This window comes from Crinia signifera, chromosome 6 (assembly GCF_055691185.1).
Source record: "Crinia signifera chromosome 6, ASM5569118v1, whole genome shotgun sequence".
Lineage (NCBI taxonomy): Eukaryota > Metazoa > Chordata > Amphibia > Anura > Myobatrachidae > Crinia > Crinia signifera.
Window position 1 is genome coordinate 267,699,430 of NC_139222.1, and position 17,039 is coordinate 267,716,468.

Consider the following 17,039-nt stretch of genomic DNA (forward strand, 5'->3'; position numbering starts at 1 on the left):
AGTCTCAGGCACCATAGCCAGGGCCACGCACTTATGGGGGCCTCCGAGCAGGGTTGGGTGGTGGTCACACAATCAGAGAGACAAAGACAAGGCAGCATTACTTCCTGCCTCACAGTCAGCAGCGAATTGCTGTCAGTGTCAGCATGTTGATTGGTGGATGGCTGGTGCTGACAGCCATTCACTGTAAGTGTTAAATTTGCCTGTTTAAATATTAATAAAGTTACTCAAGTATGTAACGCCTGGTATTTGCAGTAGTCTGCATGTGTAGCCAGTACAGCGGCTACAATACCCCCAACATGGCTCTGCTTTACATAAAGGCCAAAGTCTCGGCTGACTCTTGTATAAAGTGTCTGTATTTGTGTTACACCACTCCTAAGTGGCCCATCGGTCTTTCCTACGTTGTATTGTATGTCATGTTGTGTACTAACCTTGGCAAATCTGTTCACAATCCGCCCAGTCGGGGTGGTGTCAAAGAAAGTCATAGGCGTGTGAAGGATATTGCGGAGAAGCTGTGCGTGAAGCAGCCTCGAAGCGCGGACTGTACCGGCAGCCACCATAAATGCACCGAGAAAAACAAAGAAACCTAGAAAGTACACAAATCACCCGCTTAATACTTGTGTCTCCTACAGAGTAACACTCACAGTAAAAGGCAAGATGGTCCCTGATCACATGGTCAGTAAAGTTCTGGGTGGCCATCTTGGAGCTGTCCTGGAGAACCGGAATCTGCGCAGTAGGGCAATTTTTTTTATGTTCCTTTCCGCATATGTACAAAATAACCATTGGTAGTTAAACAGAGGGTGGCGATGCTGCCGCTATTTGTAGCTGAGCCCCTAAAAACGTCATGCCTCTGAAGGGATGGGAAAGAGGCAGTAGAATGCCCAACCCCCCCCCCCCCCCCCCTCTTTTTTTCTATATACACCCTTGTAGCCCCATCAATATACATTCGCATACATGCTGGGCACTAGGACCCAGGGAGTTTTGTCCTGCAATCTGAGGTGCTGCTGCACCATATGGCTACAGTCATCTTTAGTATTATGTAGGTGACATAGTGGAGGACGGGCATCCTCCTATCAGTTCCTGAGACCAGAAATGCAGCCCCCCTTTATTCGCTGTTCCAGAACTCTACAGGCTCTGCTCCTGCACTGAACCAGTAACTGTAACAGTGAGTACAGCTGCATATAAGTTTTCTTGTTGATACTGACACCTGACAGGCTTCAATTAAACAAAAAAAGGGTTAATCAGCCCTATTCAGCATGTTTTCTATTGGTCCACTCATTCATGCCGACATGGGCTGTGCGCATATGAATGCAACGCTAGAAATTACCTTGTGCCACCCCCAGAGCTCCAAATACCCCCACTCTCATGTCTCTCTGCGATGTCGGATAGGTTATATTATAATATGTCTCTGCATCTTTGGTCCAGTCACTCAACCAAATGTTCTGTCCAACAAAGGCAACATTCTGCAAGATATAGGTCACGGATATCCAGGAGGAGAAGCCCCAACCGACTGCGCGGAGATACTTCATGTACAGAGAAAACTTCACCTGCAAGAACAGAACAAATACAACGGTAAATACATTGATTAACAGTTACTGATATAGCAGCGCTTTTAAACTGGGGAGAAAGCTGTGGTTAAACCAAGAGTTAGATTTGGGGGAGTTATTTCTTTTTCTGTGCAGGGTAAATACTGACTGCTTTATTTTTACATTGCAATATAGATATCAGTGTGAAGTACAAACTCCACCCAAATCTGACTCTCTCTGCACATGTGCACATGGTTTTGTCCATTAGAGAGTGAATTTGCCTTCGCAAGTGAACCGGAATAACCCCCTTAAAGTGTATTCAGGCAATTCATGACAGTTGTGGTACTGGAATTCTGAGAGAACCACTGCAGGCTTTTCAGTAAGAGGATAGTCAAACCACGTGAGCAGTTATGTGTCATGCATCTTAAGTGCGCATGCAGCCCTGCAATAAGCATGATGTATAACTGCCAGCTCCCAATGGCATCAGGTGGTGCGTAATAATGACAATAGGCACCGTATGGGGTGGAAGGATGTGAGGCCCTCCTGGATTTTCGGGTGTGGATGCAAAGGTCGACAGTCAATAGGTTGACATTGACAAAATATCGTCATGCAAAAGGTCGACATGATGTTTTTTGTGTCAATGTGGAAAACTAATGTCAACCTTTTCATGACCCAACCCTTTTCATGTTGACCTTTTGCTTGTGTCATCCTTTTGCCTGTTGACCTATTGACGTCACCTATCAACCAAATACCTGGAATTCTTAACAAGGGAAGAGAAGAAAGACTGTTATGTACGTGACGCACTGTTAGGACAAGAAAAATTAATAAAATGTAACCTTTAATTGTTTATTTTAAGATTTGCGACATATAAAAACAATTGCCAAGGAGGCAAAGAGGAATACTGTATCCACTCACAGAGGGCGCATCTGATAGGAGCTGTGGGGTCAGAACCTGACCACGGTCTCCCAAGACTCAGATGTGATTACAGCACGCCAGTGCAAATACAGCACCCGGCCGGTGCGTCCCTCTGTTAGGCGCAGTGTCAAGTGACGGAGCGCGACACGGGTCTGCGAGTTGGAGAATCACAGCCTTACCACTGACTGTGATCTCCCCACAGACACCGACGCACTACCAGCACAGCCGGGAACAGTGGCATACGTACAAGCCACTTTCCCTGCGGAGAGGAACCAAACAAACGGCGGAGAACACTAACAGCCGATTTGTGTTCCCAATATCAGATCTAACGGGTACACTTTAGATGTGAAATACGGCACGTATACTACCAGCCGGCCCCGTAGTCTGTTATTATTTAAGACTGTGCTACACACTGCGCAATATATGTGCAGATACTAGGCGGCAACCCCTTTTTTTTATGTTTAAAAGGACCAAACAGACATATTTACTTTGCTGTCCTAATTTATCTGCACAGTCCTTGGGAGCAATCTGTGTTATAAACTAATATTAAACAAAAGTAACTTAATTAAGTGAAAATTGTAACAGATTTGTTCATTTCATGAGTGGGTACACACTGTAAGATATACAGCAACACGCACCTAATCTAGCAATTATACTGGGAACAGGACATTGGGGTTCAATTTGAGAGGATCTATATCCCCTTTTTAAAAAACACTTTGTTTCTTCCTCTTTGCCTCCCTGGCAATTGTTTTTATATGTCGCAAATCTTAAAATAAACAATTAAAGGTTACATTTTATTAATTTTTCTTGTCCTAACAGTGCGTCACGTACATAACAGTGTTTCTTCTCTTCCCTTGTTATTGCTCAAATTACTGTTAAAGTGACAGCACACCCCACATAATAAAGCCTATGAATATTGATTGAAACAAGGGGTTACCTTATAAACACTGCCAGTGCGATTGTTCACCCCCCCTCTTTTTGTACCTGGAATTCTTACCTTTCCTGTCTCTACCGTTTCCTTCTCGATGAGCTGCTGTCCTTTGGTTACTATCGGCACACCGTCTGCCTTGCTCTTCGCTACGTCCTTGAGTGACCTTCGTATAGAGCCATTCATACTGAAAGAGACGTAGGTATGTCAGGAACCAGGATAAGCTGCAAGAAGCCCAGCACTTCTCCTGGGGTCGCTCATCTGTGCAGGCACGCACTCACATCCCTCCAATTTCATTGACATCAGTCCAGTTTAGGGTCTTCATTACAAAATTTTGCAGTTAAGCCCCAAAATCCGTATTTGGAGCTTATTTTCTGGGTCATTTATTATGGTATTGTAGCTACTGCCAAATAACAATGGCGCTAGCTTATGGGACCAAGATCAGCAGATATCTCCTCTGGTGTCCCATTGTTATATGGCCTGCGTGCTGTAACATGCAGCTAACTGTGTGATAGCTTCTATTCATGATAATACTGGTACTGCCATCAGGAGGTCTTGCTCCCCTAGAGAGGGGGAAAGGGGGCACTAACCACCCAGGTCTGATGGCTATGTTGACATAGGTCAGTATGGACACCTTCTAAGTATACAGCGTACGCTAAAATGGCTCCCTACAATGCGCTCGGCACACCATTATATTCTCCCACCATGCGGTAGTGGATGGTAGGGTAAGAAATACCGTGTGTCGACACATGCCGGCTAAAAACACTTGTAAACCCATTTCAACCTTTTTCATTTAGACCTTTTCCATGTCAATCTTTTGACCATGTCGATATCCTGACTGTCGACTTTTTAGCTCTAGCTCAGTGCTAGAGACTTTTTACCTGTACCTAGTGCCTGGTGTTACCTGTACCTAGTGCCTGGTGTTACCTGTACCTAGTGCCTGGTGTTACCTGTACCTAGTGCCTGGTGTTACCTGTACCTAGTCCCTGGTGTTACCAGTACCTAGTCCCTGGTGTTACCAGTACCTAGTGCCTGGTGTTACCTGTACCTAGTGCCTGGTGTTACCTGTACCTAGTGCCTGGTGTTACCTGTACCTAGTGCCTGGTGGTACAGTACCTGTACCTAGTGCCTGTTGTTACCTGTACCTAGTGCCTGGTGTTACCTGTACCTAGTGCCTGGTGTTACCTGTACCTAGTGCCTGGTGTTACCTGTACCTAGTGCCTGGTGTTACCTGTACCTAGTGCCTGGTGTTACCTGTACCTGTACCTAGTGCCTGGTGTTACAGTACCTGTACCTGTACCAAGTGCCTGGTGTTACAGTACCTGTACCTAGTGCCTGGTGTTACAGTACCTGTACCTAGTGCCTGGTGTTACCTGTACCTAGTGCCTGGTGTTACCTGTACCTAGTGCCTGGTGTTACCTGTACCTAGTGCCTGGTGTTACCTGTACCTAGTGCCTGGTGTTACCTGTACCTAGTGCCTGGTGTTACCTGTGCCTAGTGCCTGGTGTTACCTGTACCTAGTGCCTGGTGTTACCTGTGCCTAGTGCCTGGTGTTACCTGTACCTAGTGCCTGGTGTTACCTGTACCTAATGCCTGGTGTTACCTGTACCTAGTGCCTGGTGTTACCTGTACCTGTACCTAGTGCCTGGTGTTACAGTACCTGTACCTAGTGCCTGGTGTTACAGTACCTGTACCTAGTGCCTGGTGTTACCTGTACCTAGTGCCTGGTGTTACCTGTACCTAGTGCCTGGTGTTACCTGTACCTAGTGCCTGGTGTTACCTGTACCTAGTGCCTGGTGTTACCTGTACCTAGTGCCTGGTGTTACCTGTACCTAGTGCCTGGTGTTCCCTGTACCTAGTGCCTGGTGTTACCTGTACCTAGTCCCTGGTGTTACCAGTACCTAGTGCCTGGTGTTACCTGTACCTAGTGCCTGGTGTTACCTGTACCTAGTGCCTGGTGTTACCTGTACCTAGTGCCTGGTGTTACCTGTACCTAGTGCCTGGTGTTACCTGTACCTAGTGCCTGGTGTTACCTGTACCTAGTGCCTGGTGGTACAGTACCTGTACCTAGTGACTGGTGTTACCTGTACCTAGTGCCTGGTGTTACCTGTACCTAGTGCCTGGTGTTACCTGTACCTAGTGCCTGGTGTTACCTGTACCTAGTGCCTGGTGTTACCTGTACCTAGTGCCTGGTGTTACCTGTACCTGTACCTAGTGCCTGGTGTTACAGTACCTGTACCTGTACCTAGTGCCTGGTGTTACAGTACCTGTACCTAGTGCCTGGTGTTACCTGTACCTAGTGCCTGGTGTTACCTGTACCTAGTGCCTGGTGTTACCTGTACCTAGTGCCTGGTGTTACCTGTACCTAGTGCCTGGTGTTACCTGTGCCTAGTGCCTGGTGTTACCTGTACCTAGTGCCTGGTGTTACCTGTGCCTAGTGCCTGGTGTTACCTGTACCTAGTGCCTGGTGTTACCTGTACCTAGTGCCTGGTGTTACCTGTACCTAGTGCCTGGTGTTACAGTACCTGTACCTAGTGCCTGGTGTTACAGTACCTGTACCTAGTGCCTGGTGTTACCTGTACCTAGTGCCTGGTGTTACCTGTACCTAGTGCCTGGTGTTACCTGTACCTAGTGCCTGGTGTTACCTGTACCTAGTGCCTGGTGTTACCTGTACCTAGTGCCTGGTGTTACCTGTACCTAGTGCCTGGTGTTACCTGTACCTAGTGCCTGGTGTTACCTGTACCTAGTGCCTGGTGTTACCTGTACCTAGTGCCTGGTGTTACCTGTACCTAGTGCCTGGTGTTACCTGTACCTAGTGCCTGGTGTTACCTGTACCTAGTGCCTGGTGTTACCTGTACCTGTACCTAGTGCCTGGTGTTACAGTACCTGTACCTAGTGCCTGGTGTTACAGTACCTGTACCTAGTGCCTGGTGTTACCTGTACCTAGTGCCTGGTGTTACCTGTACCTAGTGCCTGGTGTTACCTGTACCTAGTGCCTGGTGTTACCTGTACCTAGTGCCTGGTGTTACCTGTACCTAGTGCCTGGTGTTACCTGTGCCTAGTGCCTGGTGTTACCTGTACCTAGTGCCTGGTGTTACCTGTACCTAGTGCCTGGTGTTACCTGTACCTAGTGCCTGGTGTTACCTGCTGAGCTTCCTGGCGTGCAGACTGTTCTCTCTCTTTATTGTCACTGTCACAATGTCTTCTGAAATTTCTGCCAATGGCTTTACCGGATCTTCACCGTCTGACTCCTCGTCTGCCCCCAGTAACACTGTAACACACACACATTAGGCACCACAGATGAACGCACTGGATCATGTATAAAACTGTTTCATTTTAATGATAAACTATAATCATAAGAGCACAATTATATGAAAGAAGAACCCTGAGGGCCCGATTAAGAGACATTCACATTGAGGATGTTACCGCAGCTGAGTGTTATTTTGCTACTGCACAATGGAAGCTCAGGCGCAAGGCCAAGTGTCCAGTGTCGCACAAGGCCTCGCTAACATGTGGTTTTGTGGTTTGGGCTTTTCAGGGTGGAGTTTGGGAGGTGACCTAAAGTGAGCTAAAAAAGGGGCCGTTTCATTGGCGTTATGGGAGTGTCAGGGGCGTGTCTCAGAACGATGCTGCCTTCCCAATCACAGATACTCTAGAGGCCCAGTTTAGTTGGATATGAGGATAGTAGCTACAGTAGACTCTAGGCCAGGCATGTCCAATGTTGGCCCTCCAGATGTTGTGAAACTACACATCCCAGCATGCTTTGCAATAGTTTTAGCATTCTCTAATAGCAAAACTGTGGCAAAGCATGCTGGGATGTGTAGTTTCAAAACATCTGGGGGGCCAACGTTGGACATGCCTGCTCTAGGCTATAGCAACTGTCAGTGGTGTAACCCATGGGTAGTCAACCGTGCTCCTCAAGAGCTACCCATTAACCAAGTGTTGATGTTGGCGAGTGTGCAATCTGCACAGACCATAGAGACTGAAAGTGACAGTGGACATCTCTGGGCTCGTACACGCAATCACACGGTGGAGCACAATGGGAAGGCTGAGATAGTCCCACAACCACCATTGTGAGAACAGTTGCATCAGCACCATCTCTGGACCAGGCACTGAGTAGAATCGTCCACCTGGTCCCCACAAACATTTTTTTAAAGTGTTTGGGGCAAGATATATTTGTATTACATCACTGCTTATGAGAACTAAGACAGTGACATGCTAAGATTTTAGCATGGACTTTTAACAGGATCTTCAGTTCTGAACCTGTGGCTCTCAGAGTTGTCACAGCAGCACATACTATTATAGGAGACAACTGGGATGATCTTCTCAAGACAATGAATGACTTGTGCTGAAGGTGACATTATTATTATTAATATTATGGTTTTTATTTATATAATTTTTTTTGTAGATTTGTCCAGATCGCATTTCTCATTATAACTATGCGAATTGTGATCTGGCTCCTTACAAAATGCGAATTAGAGGATCTGAAGCATTTTTTCATGAAAACTGTTTTAAGAGCCCTTAAATACATTCAGGTGATGTGAAAACATCCTTTGTCATATAATTTTAGTAAAAATAATGTCAATAAATCGATCTCTAAATCTATTTTATTTCTGGATATATTCAGCCTTTTACCGGTTGGTTCTACATCCTGGGCATGGTCTTGCTTCGCATAGGTCCTGAGAAACTCTGCAAACGCTCCCTTATTTGCCAGTAAAGTTTTGAATGAGCCGGTCTCCGTGACGACACCATCCACTAATACCACAATTTCATCTGTGTGCTTCAGGAAACTAACACCATGGGTGACCAGGACACGGGTCTGTGGAGAGATAGGTTGAACCCATGCGTTATACAAACTATTAAATTAATTAATTTATTTAATTATTCCATCAAATTAGGGTTTATATATACAAGAGGGTAGGGGGCTAACACCAAATCAAGTGGCATTTCCCCACCCATTTCCCAGGAAAATGTCCTTTAGAACAGTGGTTCTCAACCTCGGTCCGCAGGGACCAACGGTGCATATTTTCCAGGTCACCTCACAGATACACAGGTGCACTCATTACTCACTGGCACATTTTAAAATATCACAGGTGGAGGTAATTATTTCACCTGAGATTCTGTGTGGAGACCTGGAAAACGTGCACTGTTGGGGGTCTCTGAGGACCAAGGTTGAGAACCACTGGTCTAGAACAGTGCTGCTCAAACTTTTTTATCACAGGAACCCAAGGTGTTTATGTTCCCCTATTCTGGGATTCCTTACCTAATAATAAGTGGACACCAAAAACGGATGACAGAACATGGGGAACACCTCATAGCTAGTCAGTGCGAAACATTAAACAACAGAGGAGAAGCTGTCTTTGGAAATTCAGGCCACAATCAGGGGGCAGCCATTTTGTGGGCCAAGCCAATGTTGATGAAAATACAGCCAATGAATTCATTAAGAACCAATAGCATGGTAGGCTGTATTAGAAGTTTGGTTTAGGCCACATAATACAGTTATAGACTGCAGGAAATCCATTTTATCACGATATATGACAGAAAAGGTCACCTTGTCTTTCAGTAATCCACCCGGGCCAATCACATTCTCAAATATGTGTTTCCCAACATGAGCATCCACGGCCGACAGCGGATCATCGAGGATGTATATGTCTGTATCCTGGTACACTGCCCGAGCCAAGCTCACACGCTGCTTTTGTCCGCCGCTTAAGTTTATCCCCTATATAACAGGATAAGAATAAAAAAATATATATATTCCACATAAAGAAATTTAGTCTGTTTAATTATTGGTGTTAGGAGAAATTCACGTAGGGTTAGATTTGTCAAAGCTAATGCTGTGTACACACAGTGAGATTTGACATTAGATTTTGACTAGATAGTCAAACTCGGCGGCAGATCGTATGCAGATTGTACAGGTTTTTTACCTTGCGATCCCGATGCGCGCTCCCGTGGCAGCACAAATCATAACCCAGATAGACAGGGCAGCAATGACTACATAGTGCAAATCTAATGTAGATTGTATGAATTGTATGTAAAGAGTACAGAGTTAGCAAAGATTGCATAGCACTCGAATCTTAAGTCGAATAGCAAGGGAATCTCACAGTGTGTACACACCATTAGAGAGAGCTAAAGTGGGAGAGATAAAATACCAACCAATCAGCTCCCACTTTCTATGTTACAGGCTGTGGGGCAGATGTGTTAAGCCTGGAGAAGAGATTAAGTGAAAGGAGATAAAGCACCAGCCAATCAGCTCACAACAGTGGCGTAGCGTGGTGTGGGGCGCCCCCCCCGCGGGGGGCTGCGGTGCTATAGTTACGCCACTGGCTCACAACTGTCATTTTCAAACACAGTTCATTGGCTGGTGCTTTATCTCCTTTCACTTTATCTCCAATTTATCTCTTCGGTACTTGTCTATTATCAGGGTGCCCGGCTACGCTATGTTTTTCAACTTAGGCTAAGCTACGTTGTCAGCGTAGCCGGCACTGTGATAATACAGGAGGTAGCAGGGTGGTGTGGTTTATACTTACCCTCCTCCGGCCCGGGCACCACGCCGATCCCCACTGACTCCCCGCGATCCACGGTGACTTCCCGGCAGTCGCATTCAGTCCCCCTGCTCCGGCACTCGCCGCGGACACTTGTACGTAATTCAGCGTAGTGTCGCTGGCAGCGCATCACATGGTTTCCCTGCTCCCCCAGCGGCACTATGCTAATTGCGTACAGCGTCGGTGGTGAGTGCCAGAGTAGGAGGACTAAATGTGACTGCCAGGGAGTCACCGTGGATCGCAGGGAGTCAGCGGGGAACGACGCGGTGCCCGGGCCGGAGGGGGATAAGTATAGACCAGCCAATTTACCCCCATTATCCATGTCATACCACCACTATCCACGGCGGGGAGTTGATTTTATAAATGTGGCGAGCGTAGCGAGCCACCGAGCCCGAAGCGTGGCGAGCGCAGTGAGCCCCACGAGGGGACACGTATCAGCGTCTCCTCGCTGCGCTCGCCACACTTTATAAAATCAACGCCCACGTGGATACTGGGGGTATGACGTGGATAGTGACGTGGGTAGTGGGGATATTAAGCATTGTGTATTTTTAAGGATCCAGAGCCACTTACGTAGCAGCATAGTGCTGTATTGGTATTCTCAATACACCACTACGTAATGGGTGCCCTGATAATACTCAAGTGCCATCTCTTCTTCAGGCCCCATTGTTTGAAAAATGACAATTAGTATCTGAGCTTTGATACAACTTCCCCAAAAGTTTTGTCCCCTCAAAAAAAGTTATGTTTTTGTTTCACATTTGTTGGAAAATACCTTTTCTCCAATTTCAGAAAGGTCCCGTCCAGGCAGTATCTCCAAATCCGGGAGCAGGGCACACGCCTCTAGGACTTTCTGGTACCGTACCTCATCCAGAGTTGCCCCAAACAGAATATTGTCTCTTAGAGTGGCATTCTGGATCCAGGCTTGCTGAGGCACGTAGGCCACAGAACCCTGCAAGTGTTCATGACAGACAATAATCAATACAACCGGTCACTGACAGCGTTATTAAGGGCACGTCATCTATGTTCAGTCTGTCCAATCCGTTGTGGGAGTTATATAGTCCTAGCTTTACAGAAGTAATGACCAGGGGTCTATGCTCTGTCACTTGTACTGCCAACATATGTACAACCTACATCTCTACCTTTATATTGATGTGCCCGTTTATATGGTCCATCTCTCCGAGCATTGCAGAAATAAGGGAAGACTTTCCGGACCCCACTCCGCCAACTACCGCAACTAGATGACCTTCCTTAATGTCTAGGTTAACACTGTAGGAAAACAAGAGATTCATGGAGATTCATTTAGAAAAGAGTTAAAAGGCTAATACTCCTCCACTGGCAATCAAATGACTGTTATGATGTTCTGTAATTTTGATGGGCTGGTAACTAGTATTACAATTAAACTGGAGAAGACACCAGCGGCCCAGTAGCCTGAGAACTGATTTTCCCATACGATGATGAAGGATCCCTTTGCACCACTGTTATCTAGGTGTCACAGCCAAATACAGTGTGAATCCACAGCCTCCTTTATTTAAGGCAAAACATTGTCATACATGGGAATCAAACCCATTGCCTTTTACATTACAGCCAGATACCTTGCGCATGGAGCTAGTTGCTCCTATATGGATATGCAAATTAACTACATGCAGCTACTTGTAAAGGTGCATACTCACTGGGCTTTTTTGCTCATGAACGATGTTCTGAAAATCGGTGGCTGATAAATCGCTCAGTGCATACACACTGAGCGATTTTCACACAGTCCAGGGATTTTCATGGGTGTGTGTGTGTGTGTGTGTGTGAACCACTTTCCAGAGTAGAAGACTATGGAGAGTGGTTCACTTGTCCTGTAATACCGGGTCATGGACTGTAGCGGAAGATGTGGAAGCGTGCATCAGCACTCGCCGTCCCTCATGCACACTAGGTGATTTAGAGCACAGTAGCTCAAAACGGGAAAAGTGTACTACTTTGAGCTCAAAATCGCCTAGTGTGAATGGGCCTTAATTGTCAGTTTCTAACCATTGGAACTAGACCGATATATGTAGTGTGCAGCCACACATCGAATTCCCTGCCCACACACTACATAGATTTGCTCAACTGCAATGGTATTTATTTATAAGAGGTGATTGTTTTACTGCTACAGAGTACTTACCTCCTGCGGCACTGTCAAAACTTTGTGGCGCGATAAAACTAAAGAACAAAACTAATAATCCACCATTAAATACCGCCTTACTTTTTAACTGCTGGGGAAGTGTCCGGCTCCCAGGTAAAGGTGGCATCAGAAAACTGGATTGCTGCATCTGTGGATGAGAGTGTACGTCTCACTGACAATGGGACTCTATTGTAACAATCCAATGTATTTTCCTATCTGCACGATACAATAATCACACCACGCATGTGCACCCATAGGTGCCGATTTATGTTTTTGCTGGTGGGTGCTCAAGCCAAAAATATAGGGGAGTGGCTTCATGGGAAATGGGCTTGGCCACAAAATAATACTGATTTATATTACACAGCACAGTTGTCTCCAATATTCAAATTATGGCAACAGTGACAAATACATAAATGCCCACACAATACTGTGCCAGCGACGAGGGAAGGGGAGTGCAGTGGGCCCCGGGCGCGTGGGCCGCTGCTGAGCGGGTTGCTGCTCATCAATTTCCGTGGGTGCTTGGGCCTCAAGCACCCACAGAATCGGCACCTATGTGTGCACCCATTGGGTCGGTGCGGGATCACACTTGCATTTTCCGACGCAGGCACGGAGAAGGGTATTGATGTAGTGGGCGATACTGGGAAGCGGCTTAGCGCACTCACATCTTATGTGCCCGTTATTGTAGTGCCGCAGGTGTGTCGCTGAAAGTGGAGATACCGCTTAGTGTGACTTTAGTAATGTGGATACATGGGCAGTACAGGAGGAATCGCTCAGCTGTGGCTAAGGTGGACATGGGTGGAAGGTCGACAATGGCTAGGTCGACAGTCAAAAGGTCAACATGGGTATTTAACTTTTTGTTTTGTTTTGAGCCGACATGTGCCAGCAGGCGATATTTCCTGCCTTACCATCCACTTGTGGAGAGAGAATAGAATAGTGTGGCGAGCGTAGAGAGGCTCCATGCCTGAAGCATGGAGAGCGAACGTGGTACACTTTGACGGTGTCCATGTCGACATTCGTGTCAACCTTTTTGCATGATGCATGTCTACCTAATATGTGTCGACCCTTTGACCCATACCCATAACAAACAAGAAGATTGAGAATTGCCGCTTCGTCCTTACCAACATCCGGATCATTGTGGATGGCTGAATTATCCAAGTCATCGCCCCCTAGATATTTCTCCAGCCGGCCGCAGGATACGTTGGCCTGCACAGAGAGAAGACTGTTTACAATGACAGCATCATAAGCAGCATGCACAGAATTTGCTGCCTGTGTCGGCTGGTACATCGCTACGCGGAGGTGATTACCTGCACCATGTTGGAGATCAGCATGGGGAGCATGGCGAGGGGGAAACGCAGGACATTAAACAGAGATATGGATGTGAACACTCTCTCTGCTGTCAGCACATTGTTTGAATCCACCACCACGTAGACAGCGAAACTGGCAACCGACACCTGCGAAGAGCGGAAATCACCATTACAAAATACATCTGGGAAGATGAAAGGGTACTCTTTACTTATCACGGCGCCCATCGCGGGCATTGAATGCACTAAAAAAATCGGGTGCGACGCGACCGACGCGATGCCCGCGATTTCCCATAGGGAACAATGTTAAATGTCTCAATTGACCCGATTTTCCTGTTCAATGCCTCAATTGACCCGATTTTTCCATAGGAAACAATGTTAAATGGCCCACAGAGGCCAAATAGGCACCCTGAAGTGTGAAATGGCCCCCACAATTGTTAACGCCACCCCACGAACAACGTGAACCCAAAGCGTGGCGAGCGCAGCGAGCCCGTGAGGGGTGGCGGTACGCGTCCTACGACCTTTTCATACCCCCACTATCCAAGTCAGCGTGGAGTTGAGAATAGAATAGTGTGGCGAGCGCAGCGAGCCACCGAGCCCGAAGTGTGGCGAGCCCCGCGAGGGGACGCGGATACCTGTGAAGCCCGCGAAGGGACGCGTTTACCTGTGAAGGTATCCGCGTCTGCTCGCCACGCTTCGGGCTCGGTGGCTCGCTGCACTCGCCACACTATTCTATTCTCAACTCCACGCCGACGTGGATAGTGGGGGTATGAAAAGGTCGTAGGACACGTACCGCCGCCCCTCGCGGGCTCGTTGCGCTCGCCACGCTTCGGGTTGACGTTGATCGTGGGGTGGCGTTAACAATTGTGGGGGCCATTTCACACTTCAGGGTGGCTATTTGGCCTCTGTGGGCCATTTAACATTGTTTCCTATGGAAAAATCGGGTCAATTTAGGCATTGAACATGAAAATCGGGTCAATTGAGACATTTAACATTGTTCCCTATGGGAAATCGCGGGCATCGTGTCGGTCGCGTCGCACTCGATTTTTAGTGCATTCAATGCCCGCGATTTTTTTACCTGCGATGCCCACGATGAAAATCGTGGGCGCCGTGCTAGGTAAAGAGTACCGATGAAAGTGTAGCAGTCAACCGACATGAGGCGACACAGTGACGACAGAGAATTGTATACACATGAGTGGCTGTGGGGGCATCAGCCTGATTTCTAGTAGAAGAGATAAAGCAGATAATATATACATTTCATCTATATCCAAATCCTGTTGCATTTTCCTTATTGGCAAATACAAGCAGCCACTTAGTCATCCACCCTCTTACCTGACCTCTAACCCTATAAACTCAAACCCCAGTACCCCAAGGCCTAACCCTAACCCCTCCCCCACCTGCATCCTAACCCTAAATCTCCCATTGTGCCAATCCTAATTCCCCCCCTTCGCAGCCTATCACAAGTGCTCCCCACAATCAGCAATGTCAGCATTCCAATACCACTGTCTTGGCGGTACTTAGGATGCCGCCATTGGTATTGTGATTGCCACAACACAGAAGGGCTGTCACAGCGAGTAATTATTCATGCATAACAGGGTTGGAGAATGCCAAGATGTATATGAATATCGACAAAATGCACTATAATGTATTTGCGATACATAATACATCGCAACAACATGTTATCACATTTTATGATGTCTCTGATAGCGTTAGTAGCGTGTACGAGCCACTGGTTCTCACCAGGAATGGCGCACAGGTGAAGATGAAGAGGGACACCGAGAAGAGATACGCAAAGTGTAACATGTCCTTCAGCTCCTTCTCACGGATCTCCTGCACCTGATTCTCAAATGACGGCTCCCAGGCATACAGCTTTAAAATCTACAACAAAATATCAAACAATGTAAAACAGCGATTTGCGTAAATACGTGCATGCTCAGACCCCTCACCATCGAAACGGGGCCGATTTCACCCCTTTCCAATCACTACAGAATCACTCCCTATGTCAGGTACAGTAAATTGACTAAAGCTTCTAAAAATAAAAAGAGTTGATGTTTCCCATAGCAACCAATCAGATTTCATCTCTCATTTTCTAGGATGCAAATAAGAAATGATAGAACCGGGTTGGTTGTTATCGGCAACATCAGCTCTTTTCATTTTTAAAACCGTTAGTGCATTTATCCATTTTGACTCAATTGCTAGACGGTTGGATTTCAGTTAGGAATGTGTCTGCGGCGTGATTCATTCGCACTACATAAGAAGTATATATAAAAGTGTGTAGGCTAATTATATTCAGCATGATTTATTATTTATAGGCAAAGTCCCACGTTCTAGCAGGAAAGCCGCTATAGCGACACGCAGGACTGCGCATCGTCATCGCTGCTGGGCATACATACGGAGAGATCAGTGCTCCATTTCTAAGTGATCTAGTCAAGTCAGGCTGAAATCGCCCCGTGTGTATGCCCCTTTACACAAACCATGACCTCTTGTTAAACATATATACTGTCTTTTTTTAACTGTCATTTTTTTCAAACACAGCCAGTAACGTGGCATTATCACAGGCAGCCAGATATGGTTTCTCTTCATGGTGTCCCCACAGGCATCGCTAGAGGAGCGTCAAACCCTCTCACCTTGATACCATTGAGAATCTCATTCATTATTTTCAGCCGCTTGTCTTTATTTTGCATGTTTCTCATCTGGAAAGCACAGAAAAGACATGTTCATGTTATAAGGATACACTGAATGGCTTAATAGACGCAATAAGTTATGGGGCACAAATGTCCTGTCACTAGTGTTATATGGGTACTTGTTTCCTAGCACGGTGCCAATGATTTGAATTGTATCCATCGGGTCGGAAAAAATCGGGTCGATCGCATCGCATGCAACCAAATCGCATGCGATGCGATCAACGCGACCGACCCGATTTTTACATTGGAACCAATGTAAAATGGTCCCTGAGACCCGATTTTACATTGGACCCAATGTTAAATGCCCGCCAGACCCCAATTTTCATTGTACACTGCCCCTTCTGAGAGGTGTGATACATGTACCCCATAAGGGGGGGTGTATATCAGCAACTCCTCCACTTTATTTCTCCAGGACACCCCCTCCCTTTGCATGGACGACTAGATATCTGATCACACTTTGTGGTCTTTGCCTTGAGTTCCTAATCCGGCATCATAACCGCCCATACAACCGTACCCAGAGTACCCATACATATGTTCTGCTACCCAGAGTTCCATTCTCATAGTCAGTCTTGTACAAGGTATGAGGTCTCCATGAACCCAGCAGCAGAGAAGACTCTCACCTGGAAGGACTTAGACTTGGTGGCTAGAACAGCATTGATGGGTATCAGAAGGATCATCACTGCGAGACCAGCCATGACCGCAGGTCCGAGCTCTACCCACAGGAACACAACAGAAATAGCAATCTGCAGCGGAGATGACCAGATGAGATGAATGAAGTTAGTGAGATCCATGAATTTCTGCGCATCTGCCGACATCAGGTTTACCGTCTCCCCCACCGTTGCCTCTTTCCGGATTGCATTGGAGACAGTCAACGCCTACGGCACAGAAAATAACAATATCAGAAAATACCTGGTAAATTTAACATAGATCATCTGGTTCTATACAAACGTAGAGCCAAGACGTCCAAAGTGCAGAAACTGTCTACAGTAGGCATTCCCAACCA

At 46.7% G+C, this 17,039-nt stretch overlaps 1 protein-coding gene across 1 annotated transcript in view; it reads right to left on the reverse strand.

Annotated features, from left to right (window-relative positions):
- Positions 1–17,039, reverse strand: part of ABCC2 (ATP binding cassette subfamily C member 2) — a 57,047-nt gene that overhangs the window by 13,389 nt on the left and 26,619 nt on the right. The window contains 14 exon segments of the mRNA XM_083149545.1: positions 429–583; positions 1,325–1,544; positions 3,436–3,553; positions 6,511–6,637; positions 8,002–8,185; positions 8,918–9,085; positions 10,678–10,854; positions 11,045–11,171; positions 12,133–12,199; positions 13,170–13,254; positions 13,356–13,502; positions 15,093–15,230; positions 15,980–16,045; positions 16,657–16,911. Of these exon segments, the coding sequence (XP_083005671.1) occupies positions 429–583; positions 1,325–1,544; positions 3,436–3,553; positions 6,511–6,637; positions 8,002–8,185; positions 8,918–9,085; positions 10,678–10,854; positions 11,045–11,171; positions 12,133–12,199; positions 13,170–13,254; positions 13,356–13,502; positions 15,093–15,230; positions 15,980–16,045; positions 16,657–16,911 (2,034 nt within the window).